Source organism: Setaria italica, chromosome V, assembly GCF_000263155.2.
Source record: "Setaria italica strain Yugu1 chromosome V, Setaria_italica_v2.0, whole genome shotgun sequence".
Classification (NCBI taxonomy): domain Eukaryota; kingdom Viridiplantae; phylum Streptophyta; class Magnoliopsida; order Poales; family Poaceae; genus Setaria; species Setaria italica.
This window is the reverse complement of record NC_028454.1, coordinates 838,008-852,950: the sequence shown is the minus strand read 5'-3', so window position 1 is coordinate 852,950 and position 14,943 is coordinate 838,008. Positions and strand designations below refer to the sequence as shown.

General features: G+C 38.7%; 2 protein-coding genes across 4 annotated transcripts; one reads left to right on the top strand and one right to left on the bottom strand.

The window, feature by feature from the left end:
• The first annotated feature begins 1,696 nt into the window (after positions 1 to 1,696).
• On the top strand, positions 1,697 to 7,956 carry LOC101782153. 3 transcript variants are annotated; one of them, XM_022826903.1, is made up of 13 exons: positions 1,697 to 1,977; positions 3,470 to 3,573; positions 3,692 to 3,766; positions 3,853 to 3,980; positions 4,071 to 4,196; positions 4,688 to 4,860; positions 5,264 to 5,319; positions 6,300 to 6,410; positions 6,491 to 6,612; positions 6,688 to 6,960; positions 7,065 to 7,198; positions 7,317 to 7,409; positions 7,515 to 7,956. In XM_022826903.1, exons 2-13 carry the CDS (start codon positions 3,480 to 3,482, stop codon positions 7,633 to 7,635), a joined length of 1,506 nt encoding a protein of 501 aa, XP_022682638.1. In that variant the 5' UTR covers positions 1,697 to 1,977; positions 3,470 to 3,479; the 3' UTR covers positions 7,636 to 7,956. The 3 variants fall into 3 exon arrangements, with proteins under 3 accessions (XP_022682638.1, XP_012701854.1, XP_012701855.1); XM_012846400.2 differs by having other exon boundaries at positions 4,071 to 4,343; XM_012846401.3 differs by lacking the exon at positions 1,697 to 1,977 and having other exon boundaries at positions 3,312 to 3,573; positions 4,071 to 4,343.
• Positions 7,957 to 8,741: 785 nt separating this feature from the next.
• On the bottom strand, positions 8,742 to 13,336 carry LOC101755576 (spastin). Its single transcript, XM_004971422.2, has 11 exons — positions 13,249 to 13,336; positions 12,876 to 12,918; positions 12,681 to 12,781; positions 11,493 to 12,051; positions 11,330 to 11,417; positions 10,607 to 10,801; positions 9,911 to 10,479; positions 9,664 to 9,802; positions 9,515 to 9,583; positions 9,306 to 9,425; positions 8,742 to 9,176 (listed from the first exon to the last, which is right to left on the bottom strand). Exons 1-11 carry the CDS (start codon positions 13,334 to 13,336, stop codon positions 9,063 to 9,065), a joined length of 2,085 nt encoding a protein of 694 aa, XP_004971479.1. The 3' UTR covers positions 8,742 to 9,062.
• Positions 13,337 to 14,943: the final 1,607 nt, after the last annotated feature.

Below are 14,943 nucleotides of genomic sequence, written 5' to 3'. Positions count from 1 at the left end.
AATGATCATTAATTTCTGGAAACAAATCGGCACGAAAGGACCACTCAGCATCGGCAATCGGTTGCATCCAGAAGGTCTTGATCCAGGGATGGCAATAATATATTAACTATTTATTATTTCACTGACTCCTGGGCCCGACAACCACCCGCAACACCCCCCCATTCGGAACATCAATAGTCTTTCGCAGGCCACTCAACTGTCGCTCCCTTCCTCTTCCTCGAGTCCCCCTCCTTTGCCACCGCAAGAAAACCCCATTCCGGTCCGGGGGCCCTTTGCAACTGACGGCACCACTCCCACTCATTCTGCAGCAATGGCCTTCCTCAACATCGATCCTTCCCCGATGATGCTCCCGGGGTTCGGGAGGGTCCTGATCCAAGGACGGTAGCAGTTCGCGCATGGTTACCCCAAGAACAAGTTTCAGGAACAAGGACATCGCCATCGTCATGGTCTCCAATCTCCTCCTGGTGAGATTCCCTTCGGTGAACTCCGTCATCGCATTTTGGAATTTCTGATAGATGAATATGGTGTTGTGGCCGGAGAAGTTCAGCTATTCCTATTTGGTAGAGGACAGGCATTTGTGCATGTGGACCGAGTCTCGGACAGGGATGCTTTGGTTCACCATACTTTGCACTTTCATGAAGGGCTAGGTTTCGAGTTTGTCAATCACAACAGGGGGGCCAATGCTAGAAGGGTGTTTTTCAATAGAGAATGGTAGCTCATGTTGATAGGATATGGGGTGGATAATCGCTCAACAGCAGAGATTGAGGACACAATCAAGTCCTTTGGAAAGCTCATCTTGTGGCAGGGGGACAATTTACTTTCCAGAGTCATTATCAAAATAAGAACTACTGATTTGGTGGATATTCCACATTATCTAATAATGTCTGAAGGAGATGACCTCGAGGGAGTATCCCTGATAGTTCAGTATGAGATCATTCAACAAAGCATGATGGGTGGCCTTTTGATGGATGAAGACATTCGTCCTGGTGGTTTTGTGGATGACTTCATGGTCCCTGGCTTCCTAGGCCCCAATGAATTGTTGCCTCCTTTTCACCTTCCTGGGCCCCTAAACCTCAACGTCAACCTAGAATTGCCTTACCTGAATGCAAATCCCGATGAGGCCATGCCTAAAGCACACCCATGGCCAGTAGTTGATGAGGTCATGCTTGAAGTAAACCCATGGCCAGACGTCATCTGAGCTGGACCTCCACGTCCAGGAGCTTCCGGTTCAGGAGTCTGAAGAAGATCCCGAGCATCTCAATGGCATGCCTGTACCTGAGAATGCTATAGCCAATATGGATGAGCCATGATAGTGTTCTCGAAGTGCCTGGGCTCATTTTTACTCTTGAATTAATAGAATGTGTATTTTTATCACATTTTTAACTCTAGATGATAGTTTCATGTTAATATGTATTGACACTTGTATATAATTTTTTTATCACGTGCGACTTCCACCGGTATATAAATAAGGAGAGATAATACAGTGGTGGTAGCCTGGAGGAGGTTTGGCGCCCGAACTGGATGACGCTGGAGTTGAGGAAGAAGCGGAGAATGAAGAAGGCGCCAACACAAGTCAGTGGGTAGCTGTGTGCTATCTGTCTGTAGCGTGTGCGTCACGCGTGTGTGGGCCACTGTTGGCAGCGAGAGGGAGAGTCACTGTTATATTGAGGAGTTGCTAAAACAATCAATTATGAAACAACTAGATACAGGGGGAACCTTCCTCTCTCGGTTCCCACCTCCCTCTTCCGATCCGATCTCGTCCTCTCACGTCGCTGGCGATCGTCGGCGGCAACGGGACGCCGCCGCTCCTCTAGCCCTCCAGCCGACGAGCGACTAGGGTTTGGGGCACCCGTCCGCCGCGCCCCCCCGGGCCTCCCCATCCAGATCTGCAAGGCGTGAGTGAGCCCCTCCCGATCCGCCGCTCGCCCAGACCGCGCCGCCCGTCCCGCCTGCTCGCCCAGTCGGCAGACCGCGAAGGTGAGTCCCAGCTGATCATTCTCCCTCAGTTCTGTGTGTATCTTTGCTGCAAAATGGAATGAAAAATGGATTGCGATGGTACCTTTGTATGTTGGCATGTATATTATCTGGCAAATGGAATGAAAGATGGTTTGGTCTATCTGCATATGTACATGTATATTAATTGGATTACAGAATGGATTGGTATGTTCGATTATGGTCAGTAGTGTCATTCCTTGATAATTACAGAAGCTGGACAATGGACAGCACCTTGCACTGCTCATAGGTATGGCCTGTCATGGTCGCAGAAATTGGCTTGACTAGTAAATGTTGTGCTTGCAATCATTTGTTGTTGGATTTGTGACAAACTTTACAGTGCTGTAACCAGTAGATGTTTGTATTCAATATCAATCCATTACTCATCATAACCTTAAATATGTATTTATGTCATGCTAAGTTTTTTTTAAAAGTTTCATGCTGAATTTTTTGGATAACAACATGGCTGATGGTGCAGACACGGGCGAAGAGAACCTTAAGATATTTTGTCAGTTAGGTTCGGAGCAAGTTAAGGCAAAGAATCGATTGGGGACCCACTTAAACAAACAAGGCTACTGCAATGTATATATTACCCCTAAATTAGGTGACGCAGCCGCCGCCAATGCAAATTAGGTCGCCTCCCCTTGATATCTTGTTTCGATGGAAATGAAATTAGGTTAGGAGCTGGTTCTGTTGGATCTTTAGTTCATCTGATTGCGTATCTACAGGCTTGTACCTCTTAAAATATCAGGGATTTTAGTGTGGGAAGTGAAGCTTTGATGGTTTCTTTAACCATATATAGTGCTTTTCCCTATTGGTGCTTTTCCCTATGAATCCAGGTCAGCTGCCAATTGTAGCTTAGCACCCCTCAGTTTCTCTATACCATGTAAATCAACCAATTAGTTTGGTGCCTGCTTTCTAGGACTTGTTTGTTGTTGCCGGTTTGCTTATCTATTGATTAAAATTTGCTGAAAAATCAGGGTGTTTTTTTTTCGTGTTGGTACTCAAACATTTGATGTTTCTTTCAAATACTTTTGAGGTGTTTGGCATGTGGTTAATTTCCATGTAGGGTCAAGATTGCACGTGTAGTTCGTTGTGAATCCGTTTCTGCTTGTTTTGGCTCTGTCACGTTGCAATTCTCATTGCTTGTTCCTTGGTCCATAGTTTGGAAATTTTGTCCTTTTAATTCCATATCAAATATGAAATATGAAAATTTTTGTGCTCTATATTGGTTGGGAACTAATATATATGTTTCACTATGATGATATTTTGCACTCTACGTGTTCCTTCAACAGAATACAACCTGGTTGTTATTATTTGAAAAGTGAAAAAACTAACAACCATCAAGTTGACGGTGCATTTCTTTTGCTTTGCTTTATGAAAGTAGTATGGCATAAATAAAAATTGAATCGCTGACCCTGCAACGTTTGCTTTTCTGGTTGTTATGACCCACATTTTGCCTTTAATTCTGCTTCAGTTTTGGAAAGATGCTGCCAAGTAAGAGGGGTGCTGATGATCTTACAAGATTCTCAGCTGACAATAAAAGAACTTGCAGTGGAGAAGAGGCAACTGATTTTTTAGGTCTGCAGGTTCTTCCTTTTTCTTCATGTTTTTTTTATTATTTATGGCTCTATTTGAGCACTCGTGTGTGTTTGTAACATGTTTTCTTAATTTGGTGACTTATTTTGGGACAATCAAGATATCTGGAGGGATCTGGGTGTGGAAGTTGCATCAAAGGTGTCTAGAAGTGTTGTCTCAATTGGTTTGTCCGATGGTGATTATTCTGTTGTACCCTTAATTTTTTTCAAAATATATGTCTAAAATCATTAGTTTTGAATGATATAATTTATGATCTTGTAGGGCAAAATGTGCTATATGCATCCTCTGGTGTAGTTATAGAATGTCAGTCTTCCTTCACAAAGTTTGTGACTTCAGCAAGTTTGGTTAGAGCTTTACATGATTCTGAAACAAATGACCATACGGTTAAGGTTTGTGCTGCTGATAATTATTTACTAATTGCTATTGTTTACTTTACATAACTGTGAACATTCTGTGCTGTTTTGCTTTTATCAATATAGATTGTAGTACGGCATGAAGAAGATGTGGCCATAGGGTTTCTGGAAGAATATGATTTGGATTATGAAATTGCTGTTGTCAAAGTCAAGGCCATCCTTGATGTTTATTGCGTGCCTCTCGATCATCAGGTGCAATTTGACCCCCATGGTCGAAAGGTAGTGGCAGTAGGGCGTGACATCTCTAACAGATTATTGACCACAAGTGGGACATGTACTGATTCACATGGATCTCAATATAGTCGGTATCTTATGTTCTCTACATGTAAATTATCTGAGGTACACTAGCATTATTCTGAGTATTCTAATCTTATTTGTTACTATATGAACTGAACTATGTCTTGTATTCAATAAAGAAAATATTAATGTACTACATCTGTTTACTCTTACACATCCCAAATTCCCAATACCTACCAAACTGTACAGTTAAGTTGAATGGATTTTGTGTTGGTTGAATTTGCAGTGGAAGATAATATATACATTTTAAAGTATTTACACATTGTTAATAGTAGCATTTAGCCATTCACAATTTCCAAAAGACAATCAACTGTGACAATTTTAACATAAAGGTGGGAGTAACTCTTATTCGTTATCATTTTAAAGCCTGCCACTTTTTTTTCTAGGTTATGCAGGGCGGTGCACTTTATGATTTTTATGGGAACTTTTTTGGCATCAACCTCTTCTGGGATATGGAAAGACCAATTTTCTTGCCAAGGAGTATAATTCTCGAACGTGTGGTGCATTTTCGTACATCCTTGAAAAAGAGTGTATTTCTAAACCTGGTGAAGCCAGTCAGGTATGCAAATATATTTCCAGTTTGTTGTTTATCTATGTTGTCGCAGCTTCTAATGTTTACCCGTAATAACGACTTGATGGTTTGGTATGTCTACTCCCTAGTTAAAGATATTTTTCAAATGGGATAGCTGTCTTATTGCAGGTGTCATAGTTGCTCTGTATTGTAGGCTTGTAGTGTAGCAACATTCCTGTGTATGAAATATTGAAGCCAATATATTTTTTAATTCAAAATATGTTAGAATTTTATGTTGAGACTAACTATTAGGGGATATGGTATCTCTTGATTAAGATTTTGTATACATTTGCTTAGTTCTTTCTTGTTTTATTGCATTATCTGCTCATGTTGATCCCTTTTGGGTTAGTACTCATATTGATCTAGTGCTCATGTTGATCTTCATCTACAGGGATAAAAAAAGACAAATAAGACGCATAGGTGTGAAACTTCTCCCTCGTCCTGAAGGTGAGTACACAACCACTCGACATTGGTTATCAGATGTTTCTTTTTTTTAATTTTGATTCAGCACTATTTGTAAGGTCCTTTAGTGGCGCAAATTAAGCCTTTGCATCTATATTTCTATTTACCTAGTACAGTCTTCTACAGTTGTATTGTAATGTTAGTGCTAATTCGTGTACCTTACTGCTGCACTAGCATTGCTTGCGCGTTGCGATCACAAATAAGTATACCTCAGGTTCTGATTTTATAATGTAAATTTTCTCTGATTACAGAGATTATTGTGCCTATAAAAATCAGCCGACTATGTACATATGCAGATAGTTCAATACTTTATCAAATAAAATGCTACACGCACATCTCTACATAAATCTCAACTACTAAAGAATACTGAGTTGGTAATGATGGGGTGTCTGCCCATCACCACCACTCTACCCCTATGTGTCACCACAATATTTACCCATCATCCTGCCACTTATTACAAATCAGTTTCACCCTCACCCCAATCACCTAGAACGACATCATGGAACCAAGGTTCACTACATACACAAATGTACTCCTTTGATTTTGCATTGCTGTTGCAACACGGGCAATTTGCTAGTCCATCTAGAAAAGATCTGGATTGCGGGTGCATACAACACATCATGACCATCACTAGCTCCTTGAAGGTAGAGATGTTCATGGATATGTTCAAACACAATCACTTATAATATGAGTCACAAGATGCCATCATATTATAATTTTACAATATTATCTGCAGAAATTTAAGTGATTGTTTCATATTGTACATATAATTAGCATGTCAGTGCTAATCAACTTTGTTGCAGCAGCATTAGCAAGGCACAACTTGGGTTGACTTTTTGATCTACCCCAGTCCATCAATGGATATAGTCAATCACAATGCCTGTACATTTGCTGATTTATCATGCATTGAACCTTTTTACAGATCTTCCGTGCCACTAACTATTATGCAATATCTTGTCAACCGGGTAGCATTAAGATTTTTGGAGACGTATATCCTAATGGTGTCTGGAGTGAACTCGAGCATGGAGTTGTTTCTCACATATTAAGAAATCTTGTTGCACTTGCTTCATTCAAAGGTGATTTTACTGTAATGTGTTGTATACTATTTCGCATTTGTATTTAGTCATCACTAGCTAATGACAATTATGTTGCCCAGGTGAATCAAAATTAAGAACATGCACGGGATTTTTCATTGACTATGCTGATAAATGCCCGACTATTCTGACATCAGCGAGCTTGGTTAGGAAAAACGACGCCAAAATTATTGAGGGCTTAAGGGTTGGTGCTCCTAATTATATTGTGTGATTCTTGTTCTTTCAAGACACTGCTTAAGTCTGGTAGTATTTTTTGCAGATTGTGGTGTTGCTTCCAAACAGGGAACGCTGTGAAGGGAAATTGGAACATTATAGTTTACATTACAATGTTGCTCTAGTCAGCATCAAGAATTATACTGTTGATTGTCCTGTGGATCTGAACCGTGAGCATATAGATTGGTCTACCAAGTTATTAGCCGTGGGCCGTTGCTTTGAATCAGGTTTAGCTATGGCTGCAAGTGGAAAATGTACCAGGTGGTCAGGCAACCTGGATTGCAAAGATCTTCAGTACACTGCATGTACAATCACTAAGGTAGCACCATTGATTTTCTTTTTTTTAATTGCCTACTTTTACATGAATATGATGTACTTAGCCTTATGTATACAACTGACAACCTCTCCATTTAACCTGGTTAGGCTGGGATTGGAGGGCCCCTTGTTGCTGTCAACGGCAAATTTGTGGGCATGAACTACTATGATAGGAACATGGGAACTCCGTTCCTGTGGTTTGATCTTCTCCGTGGAATTCTGAACTATTTTAAGACAGGACAGTAAGTGTGGTTTTGCTTTGCACTTAACTGAGATTTGTTCGAACATTTCAATAATCAAAGTTGGAGGAGGTTGAGTCGACATAATTTTTTATTAAATCCAATCTTTTGTGCTTGACAGAACAAATTATATGAAGATACTCCATGATTCATCAGTATTAATTTGTGAGGTGGGCTGTATTGTTAAAGATGGTGAGCAACAACCACCAAACAGGTAACGTTGATACATCTCGTTACATAATAATTACCATATTTGTAAATATGCTGATCACAATACGTTTTTTGGGAAATCATTGAATGGCCGCTGGGTGGTGGCTAGACGAAGTGAAGACAAAATCCTTGAGGATCAAGATGAAGATGCATCTAAAGATGAACGTGCAGCCATAGCCCACCCCAATAGATACTGGTACCGTAATGGAAATCTTTCCGTGTACAAGTAGTCCTACGGTCATGGAGCTTTTACCGTATACAAGTAGTCTTTTTTCTACTCTGCTGAACCAGATGTAAGCTTGTTTTAGCTAGATTCGTTGAGGAATCTTTGTTTAATATTTGAACCCTTGTTATATGCAAGTCGAGAACTGTACTGCTGAATCGTATGAGGTTATGAGCCCAAACAATATGCTGTGACGTTAGTCTCTGCAAGTGGATCCGTGCGCACGTCCTGGTTTCCAAATGTGCTGTCACATGATACCCCACAATGGATAGTTTCTTAAGTTGCTTCTTGAGCTATTCAAGATAATTAAATGTTACATTTTTGTATATATGACTGTGAATTGAGGGTCCAGGCTGTGTAATCACATGAACAGTGTTGGATGTTTGACCGGTGACTGCGACGGTTTCGTGCGCTGATGTGGCGCCGCCGACCTCCTCGTGCTCTTTGCCACGCACGACGCCCGCCTCCGTGCTCAACGCTGCAGAGGTAGGCCGGCGTTCAATTTCATTCAAAATTTTCACGAAAAGAGCACACAAAACCGATCCAAACATCCTCCAATAACTACATCCATTGGGCTGAGTTTCGAGTTGGAACCAAGGATCTATTTCGTAGTGGGCTTGTGTGTCTATTACTTGGTTTCCTCGAGTAAGTAATCCCCCCCCCCCCCACCCAAGGCGGACGTCGGAGATCTCGGATTTCATTTTTTCACCTCCCATAGGTAGCCTTTTAGTTTACGTACGATGAAGATATAAACAATAATCATGCATGTGTACTAAGTGTAATAATTTGTAGGGGATATAAATAGTGTGTGTACTAAGTGTAATAATTTGTAGGACTGATTCCCCCTCTACGAGTAGAGAAGGTTGAAGCCGGATTATTTATCCATTATCAAAAAATCAATACGATGCTGTTGGAGCCTTTTGCTTGGAGGTAGTGGCCAATACAACTTCACGAAACCACTAAATGATATTTTGTAGTTGCATCAAACAAACAGAAAAAAAAAAGGAATGTTGGGATCGGCTCAGCTCTAGACTTGCCTGAGCTACCTCTACAAAGATCCCCACGCACACACAGAAAAGACCAAAACCATTTCGAGGCTGACCACAACCTATGTAAAATCGTTATGTGACCAGGCAAATACAAAGAAAGAAAAAAAAGAGGAACAATCTGCGCCGCAGATTACATTATTTGGTGTAATACAACAAACAGCACAAGCAAACAGGAATTTAAGGTGGAGATAGAACTGTTCTTCCTTCCTTGTTCTACAACAGAAACCGGCTTTTACAGCCTCATTTCTTGTGTCCCCTAACACTCCCCCATTTCTCCTCATGTTGTTATACATGTTCGGCCTATTTCGTCACGGCTGTTTTGTGTCTCTACTCTACTACTCTTTCAAATTATGTCCATACATTCTGCGTGTGGCATTCAGATTGCTCAAAGGAAGTATGTCAATTGCTGCTTCTTTCTGGAACCGCCTTCGCCGTACAGCTCGTTCCATTGCCTCAGCTCACCCATTATGGCGCCCTCGGCAGCGAAACTTGCAGCCACCTGCATTTCAGAGTTTAGGAGTATTAATAACAATTTTGAACTTGAAGCTACCCAGCTGTTCAGTTTAATGTTGGCAAACGCTATGCGCTGCAGTGTGCTTTTGAAATCCAACTTGAATTATGGATTCACCTGGTTCTTTGCTTCCTTCAAATCTGTCATGTTTAGTGGCCTTAGAATGATTGGCTCCTCCTTTTCTTTCTTCTTTGTAGAATCCGACGGAGCTCCTCCTTTTTCACGCTTCAGCTTCTCCTGAAGATATTGAGAACAAAAAGGTTACATAGTGTATTCACACAATTCCTCTTGAATTAAGAAGCTTAAGTGTGTAGTGATCTCATTACCAGCTCCTTCTTTCTTTCCTTCTGTATCAGCTCCCTCACAGGGCGATACGCTGCCGTGGTGCATAGATTCTGTTACAGAGAAATGTGAGTGAACGAAGGAGTTTTTTTCTTTCATTTTTATTGGTATGTCTCATGATACTGTCACTGACCTTAAGATCACTGCCACTATATCCTTCTGTCATAGTTGCTAGCTCCTTAAAGTCCAGCCCTTCATCAACTTTCTCCTTTGACAAAAGCCGCCTCATAATCAGTTCCCGACTTTCCATTGATGGCAGACCCACCATGATTCTGTTAAAGAAAGAGAACACACCTTAGGCATAGAACATTGGAATGGTTCTATTAGAAATACAAGGATGGACAAACATAACTACTTCATCGTAGGGACAAGACACAGACCTCCTCTCGAACCTACGAATGATAGCCTCATCAAGATCGAAAGGCCGGTTAGTTGCAGCAAGAACAAGAATTCTCTGATCTGGTCTTGACAAGAGTCCATCCCAGTGTGTCATGAACTCATTCTTGATCTTCCTCATTGCTTCATGCTCCCCAGCTCTGTTCCGCTGCCCAAGCATGCTATCAACTTCGTCAACAAAAATGATAGTTGGCGATACTTTGGCAGCTAATGTGAACAATGCGCGGACATTCTTTTCATCTTCCCCAAACCACTTTGACGTGATAGTTGACATCGAGACATTTATAAAACTTGCTTGAGCTTCATTTGCTATAGCCTTGGCCAGCATTGTCTTTCCAGTTCCCGGAGGGCCGAAAAGTAATATACCTCTGCAAGGCTTAAGAAGACCTCCTTTGAAGAGGTCAGGCCGTCGAAGAGGCAGCATGACAAGTTCATGAAGGGATTCTTTGATATCATCCAAGGCACCGATATCATCAAATGAGACTCCAATTTCATTAGCAGGTATAACTTCCGGTCTAATACGCTTTTCAAACTCATTATCTGGTGGCACTTCCTGGTAGCAAAAATGAAATGACAGATTGGTAAATTAGTTTCTCGAGACATGCACAGGATAACATAGAGCAGACAATAATAATACTACATTACTACTTATTTAAAGATGCAACCAAAAATGCTATTACCGGTGCTTTTGCAGCTGGAGGTGGACTATCCTTCTTCTCTGGTGCTGGTTTGCTCTCAACTGCAGGAGGAGCAGCAGCAGCAGCAGCAGCAGCAGGGGCAGCAGAAGCGGCAGCAGGAGGGCGTACTGGTGGCAGCAAAGTTGCAGGTTTTGTTTCTGATTTTGCAGCAGTTGGAGCAGTTCCTTTTTCAGCAGCCTATATATTTGAGGTATGGTATGTGAATAAACACATTTTCTGAATGTTTCTTAGACAAGTAAAATTGGAATACTAAGGACAAATTAGGTATCCTTGTATTAACAAAATAAGGCAAGCCAATTTGCTAAGTTTTAAATGGTAAAAGGTTTTAAATAGTCTGTAACATATCAATCCAGACGCCAGCTGCATCATTCTTAGTAACAATCCAAACGCCAGTTGCAACATTTTACTGTAACTTACTTAGTGTTTTTTACACTAATTACTTAGCAAAAGTTACTGTAATATCAGTACAAACCTAGCAGCCTTCTCAGAAATGTAGGCAAACCAGATAACAAAACCTCGCAAGGTAGAATTAAGAGTAATAATTTTTATCATCGTGTGTATATTCAGTAGTGTACATCTGTAATATAAATCATAACAAGAGTAAACAGCGCTATCTTTTCATCATGTGTATTTAGTGGTGCATATCTGAGATTTAAATAATAATAATGATAATAATAAACTCGGAGGAGCATCCATTGAACAAACCTTCAAGGCATCAGCAGTCACTTCCAGCTTCAAGCTGTCCTTATCACTCATCTTGTTCTCTTGAAAAATTTCCAATGCATGAGACAAGCTGTGCCATGAAAGAGTCACAAACCGAGGAACAAATGTAAAGATCAACAGACAACTATACCAATATGCTACCTACCTCTTTGCAGATATAACTAATTTTCCATTTCGGTACTCCGGCTCTCTGTTATTCATCAAGTGATATGAAACTGCAGATACCACAATCTCCTCTATATACTTACTAAGGCCTATTGTATCAGATAGGCATATCGAGCCTAAGTCATCACACTCGAGGTCATTTTCTGCAAGGACTTCCAAAATATGATTCCGGTTATCTTGAAACTGAATCATCTTCATGTCTTCTTCTAATTGCGAGTTCCAACTTACAAGGTGATTTTCGTTTTCAGGTGGCTTGATTTCAATATTATACGGGAATAAAACAGTAAGCCTGTCGTCCAACTCCTCATCAACGTCCATCTCTACAATCCTTGATCCGAGGACAAGCACTGGCCCTTCAAGCTTGTTTAGTAATTTTTCAAACAGAAGATACATTTTTGGGGACTTGTGAAGAAACTTCTCAACATCTCTTATGTAGAGTACAATTGGATACTTTTTAGAGACTGAATGCAGAACCTTGTACAGTGCTTGTACTAAAATTTTCTCATCAAAAGTCCAGCTGCTAGCACGTCTGAGAGGAGCTGCATTGTTTATGATACACGATCATGAGAACAGAAAAGGTGCATAATGCGAAGCAGCAACACAGTAAAAAATTACTAAGGTGACTGCTCCCGCAAAATTTGTACATTTTCTCAATATTCATTCAATTAGGAGTACTGTACTCTTGTTTGTTTATTTTTCAACTATTTTGCATGCACAGTGTTACCTGCAGAAAATCACCTTATTATATCAGTATATTTGTTCATTCTTCATTGTTATAATATTGAAATGTATGCATTACTAAAAGTAATGAGGTTCATTGACAAAATAAGAAAATAAACTACCTCTAATCAATATGTGCTTTACAACCCTGATATCGGATTGACAAATTCTACCTTGCTGGTCATAAATTAATACCACACCCACTATTTGACACGCTAAGCACACAAGCAGCTAGAGACTGCAAAGTGCCATTAAGGTACACACATGGCAATGTAATCAAAGAGGTAGTTTTCTTTTTAAAAAAACAAGGAGGTCCAGTTTAATGCTAACATAGTTTTTCAGCCAGCTCATAAAAGGGTAAGGTGGTAAACAGTAAAAGCAAGAATTTTATTCCGGGACATAACTTCAGTCCAGTGCGACTAAGTATTTCAAAAGAACATCTTATGACCTGTATTAGTTGAAGGACCTTGCGATGCCAGGCTACTCATATCGGATGAAGTAGATGCATTTCTTCTGAGCTTTGGTAAGTTGCTCATACTTTCAGAACTCCTGGAAAATTCCATAGGGCAGGAGCATATAAAAACAGTAAAATGAATTCTAGTATATATTTCCAAGAATACATTAAGGCTTAACTTTTTCAGACCTTAGTTTCACATCTGTCATGCTGCTTTGTCTACGTATAGTTTCTGTGACAAAAACCAAGGCAATTAATAAACATACAGCTAATTTTATGAAGTAAAAGAACGACATTCAGTCATTGCATTCTTCAGTCTATACATGCAAGGGAATTCAGTTTCATACTGAAGAAGTAAACAACATTAAGAACAAATGGAAATCAACTGATTTTAAGAAACTTAAACCGCTCTATGGAAGTTTAAATGTTCAGAACAATGAAATGCAACACTGAGTTGAGGTCTGCAGATTCAGTTTGAAAGCTGAAGTAGATTACTGAGCATCAAGCAAAACATTGCAGAATAATGAAGAGCTGAACAGTATTTACTAAATGCTCAAGTGACCTTTTGGTTGCTCCTTTTGTGGAAGGATTGAAAGAGATCCAAGCAATCCAGTCACACGTTCAAACATCGTCTCAGATATTAATATCATGGGCTAATAGGAGTATAGAGGGATAAAATATATGAACCGCTAACCTCACCTCACATGAACAGGAAATAAAATAGAGATCTGTTGCATGCATACAAGACAGATAGATGATATCACCCACATGCAAAGTAACTACCAAATAAAAAAATCTATAAATCTCAAACCGTATATCCAAATTTAATTTTGATCGTACCAATGGATTGCTTACAACAAAATCTTTAAAATAAGACCCACTTGACTATGTTTCAATGATATTTTTTAAAAATATTTTTTTAATACAAAATAATTAATTTTGGCTACTGCGAACAAATAATTGAACACAAGAACAAATAATTATTTTTTTAGAACAAATAATTAAACAAGATGAACAAAATAATAGTACATAGCAAACAAAAGTAACTATAATCATGAACAATTTATTCCAATAAAGTTAAATGAAAGTCCACCACAAAAAATACAAGTTCATGATTAAATAAATGATAGTGTGATAGGTTGCGTAACTTTCAGCTTAAGAATAGCTAGCTAGTTATGGGTTGAAATCACGAAGAATTTATTGTATAGCAGAAATAATAGAAATTTAATATCACGAACAAATACGTACACACTGCTGAACAAATTATATGAACTCACGGAATAAAATAACTGTACACATCGAACAAATTATTCAAACATATAGAACAAAAATAAACAACCATAGAATAAATTATAAAAATGATATTTTTTGTGAACAAATAATTAAACATGACGAACAAAATAATAATACAATGCAAAAAAGTTGAAATTGTGAACAATTCATTGTACTATCAAAACAATAGAAACTGAATATCATGAACAAACAAGTACACACTACTGGACAAATTATATCAACTTTATAGAACAAATATGCATAACCTAGAACAAATTATATGAACTTACGAAACATCATAGAAATCATGTACACTTGACAAAATAAAAATATGCACACTTGACGAACTAAATAAAAAGTAAATAAAAATAAAACTAACTAAAAAATATGCACACTTGACGATCACGGTAACAAAAGATTAAGAAAATATACATCAACTACCGTAGTCGCTACACTTAGTGTTGTCTTGCAAAGAAAAGTTACTACTAGAATATAAAAAACTAAAAATTAAAAGAAACAATTGAATAATAAATAAAAATATAGTCATAGAAAAGGAATAATCACAAAAAGAAAAAAAAGGAAAAAAAGTTAAATACAAACTACGTACCAAGAAGGAATATATAGAAATATAAATTAAAATATAAAAACAAAACAAGAGATTAAAGTAAAAAACAAAATGAAAGAGAAAAAAGGAATAAAAAGGAATGAGAAAAAGGATGTAACCGCAAAATGGTAAAAAAAAGGAAAAGAAGAAGAGAGATGGAAAAAAAAAGGAAAAAGAGAACTTGGAAAAAGGAGAAGGGATGAAAATAAAATAAATAAAAGAGAAAAAATAAAAAAAATAATAGAGAAAGAAAAAGGCAAAAGATGAGAAGAAAAAACAAAGAGAATTACCAAAAATACAATAAAAGATAAGAAGAAAAGAAAAGGAGGAAGAGAAAGGAAAAAGAAAAAGAAAAACAGAAAAAAGTGAAAGTTAGAGAAA

What these genes read in the sequence shown, in the direction of transcription:
- LOC101782153 (XM_012846400.2), top strand. Translation starts at nt 3,480, where the DNA reads ATGCTGCCAAGTAAGAGGGGTGCTGATGATCTTACAAGATTCTCAGCT. An exon ending in AAATTATTGAGGGCTTAAGG is followed by an intron (nt 6,613 to 6,687) that starts GTTGGTGCTCCT and finishes TATTTTTTGCAG; the next exon opens with ATTGTGGTGTTGCTTCCAAA. An exon ending in AACTATTTTAAGACAGGACA is followed by an intron (nt 7,199 to 7,316) that starts GTAAGTGTGGTT and finishes TGTGCTTGACAG; the next exon opens with AACAAATTATATGAAGATAC.
- LOC101755576 (XM_004971422.2), bottom strand. Translation starts at nt 13,336, where the DNA reads ATGATATTAATATCTGAGACGATGTTTGAACGTGTGACTGGATTGCTT. An exon ending in CTCCAGCTGCAAAAGCACCG is followed by an intron (nt 10,480 to 10,606) that starts GTAATAGCATTT and finishes TTTTGCTACCAG; the next exon opens with GAAGTGCCACCAGATAATGA. An exon ending in ATAGTGGCAGTGATCTTAAG is followed by an intron (nt 9,584 to 9,663) that starts GTCAGTGACAGT and finishes TCTCTGTAACAG; the next exon opens with AATCTATGCACCACGGCAGC.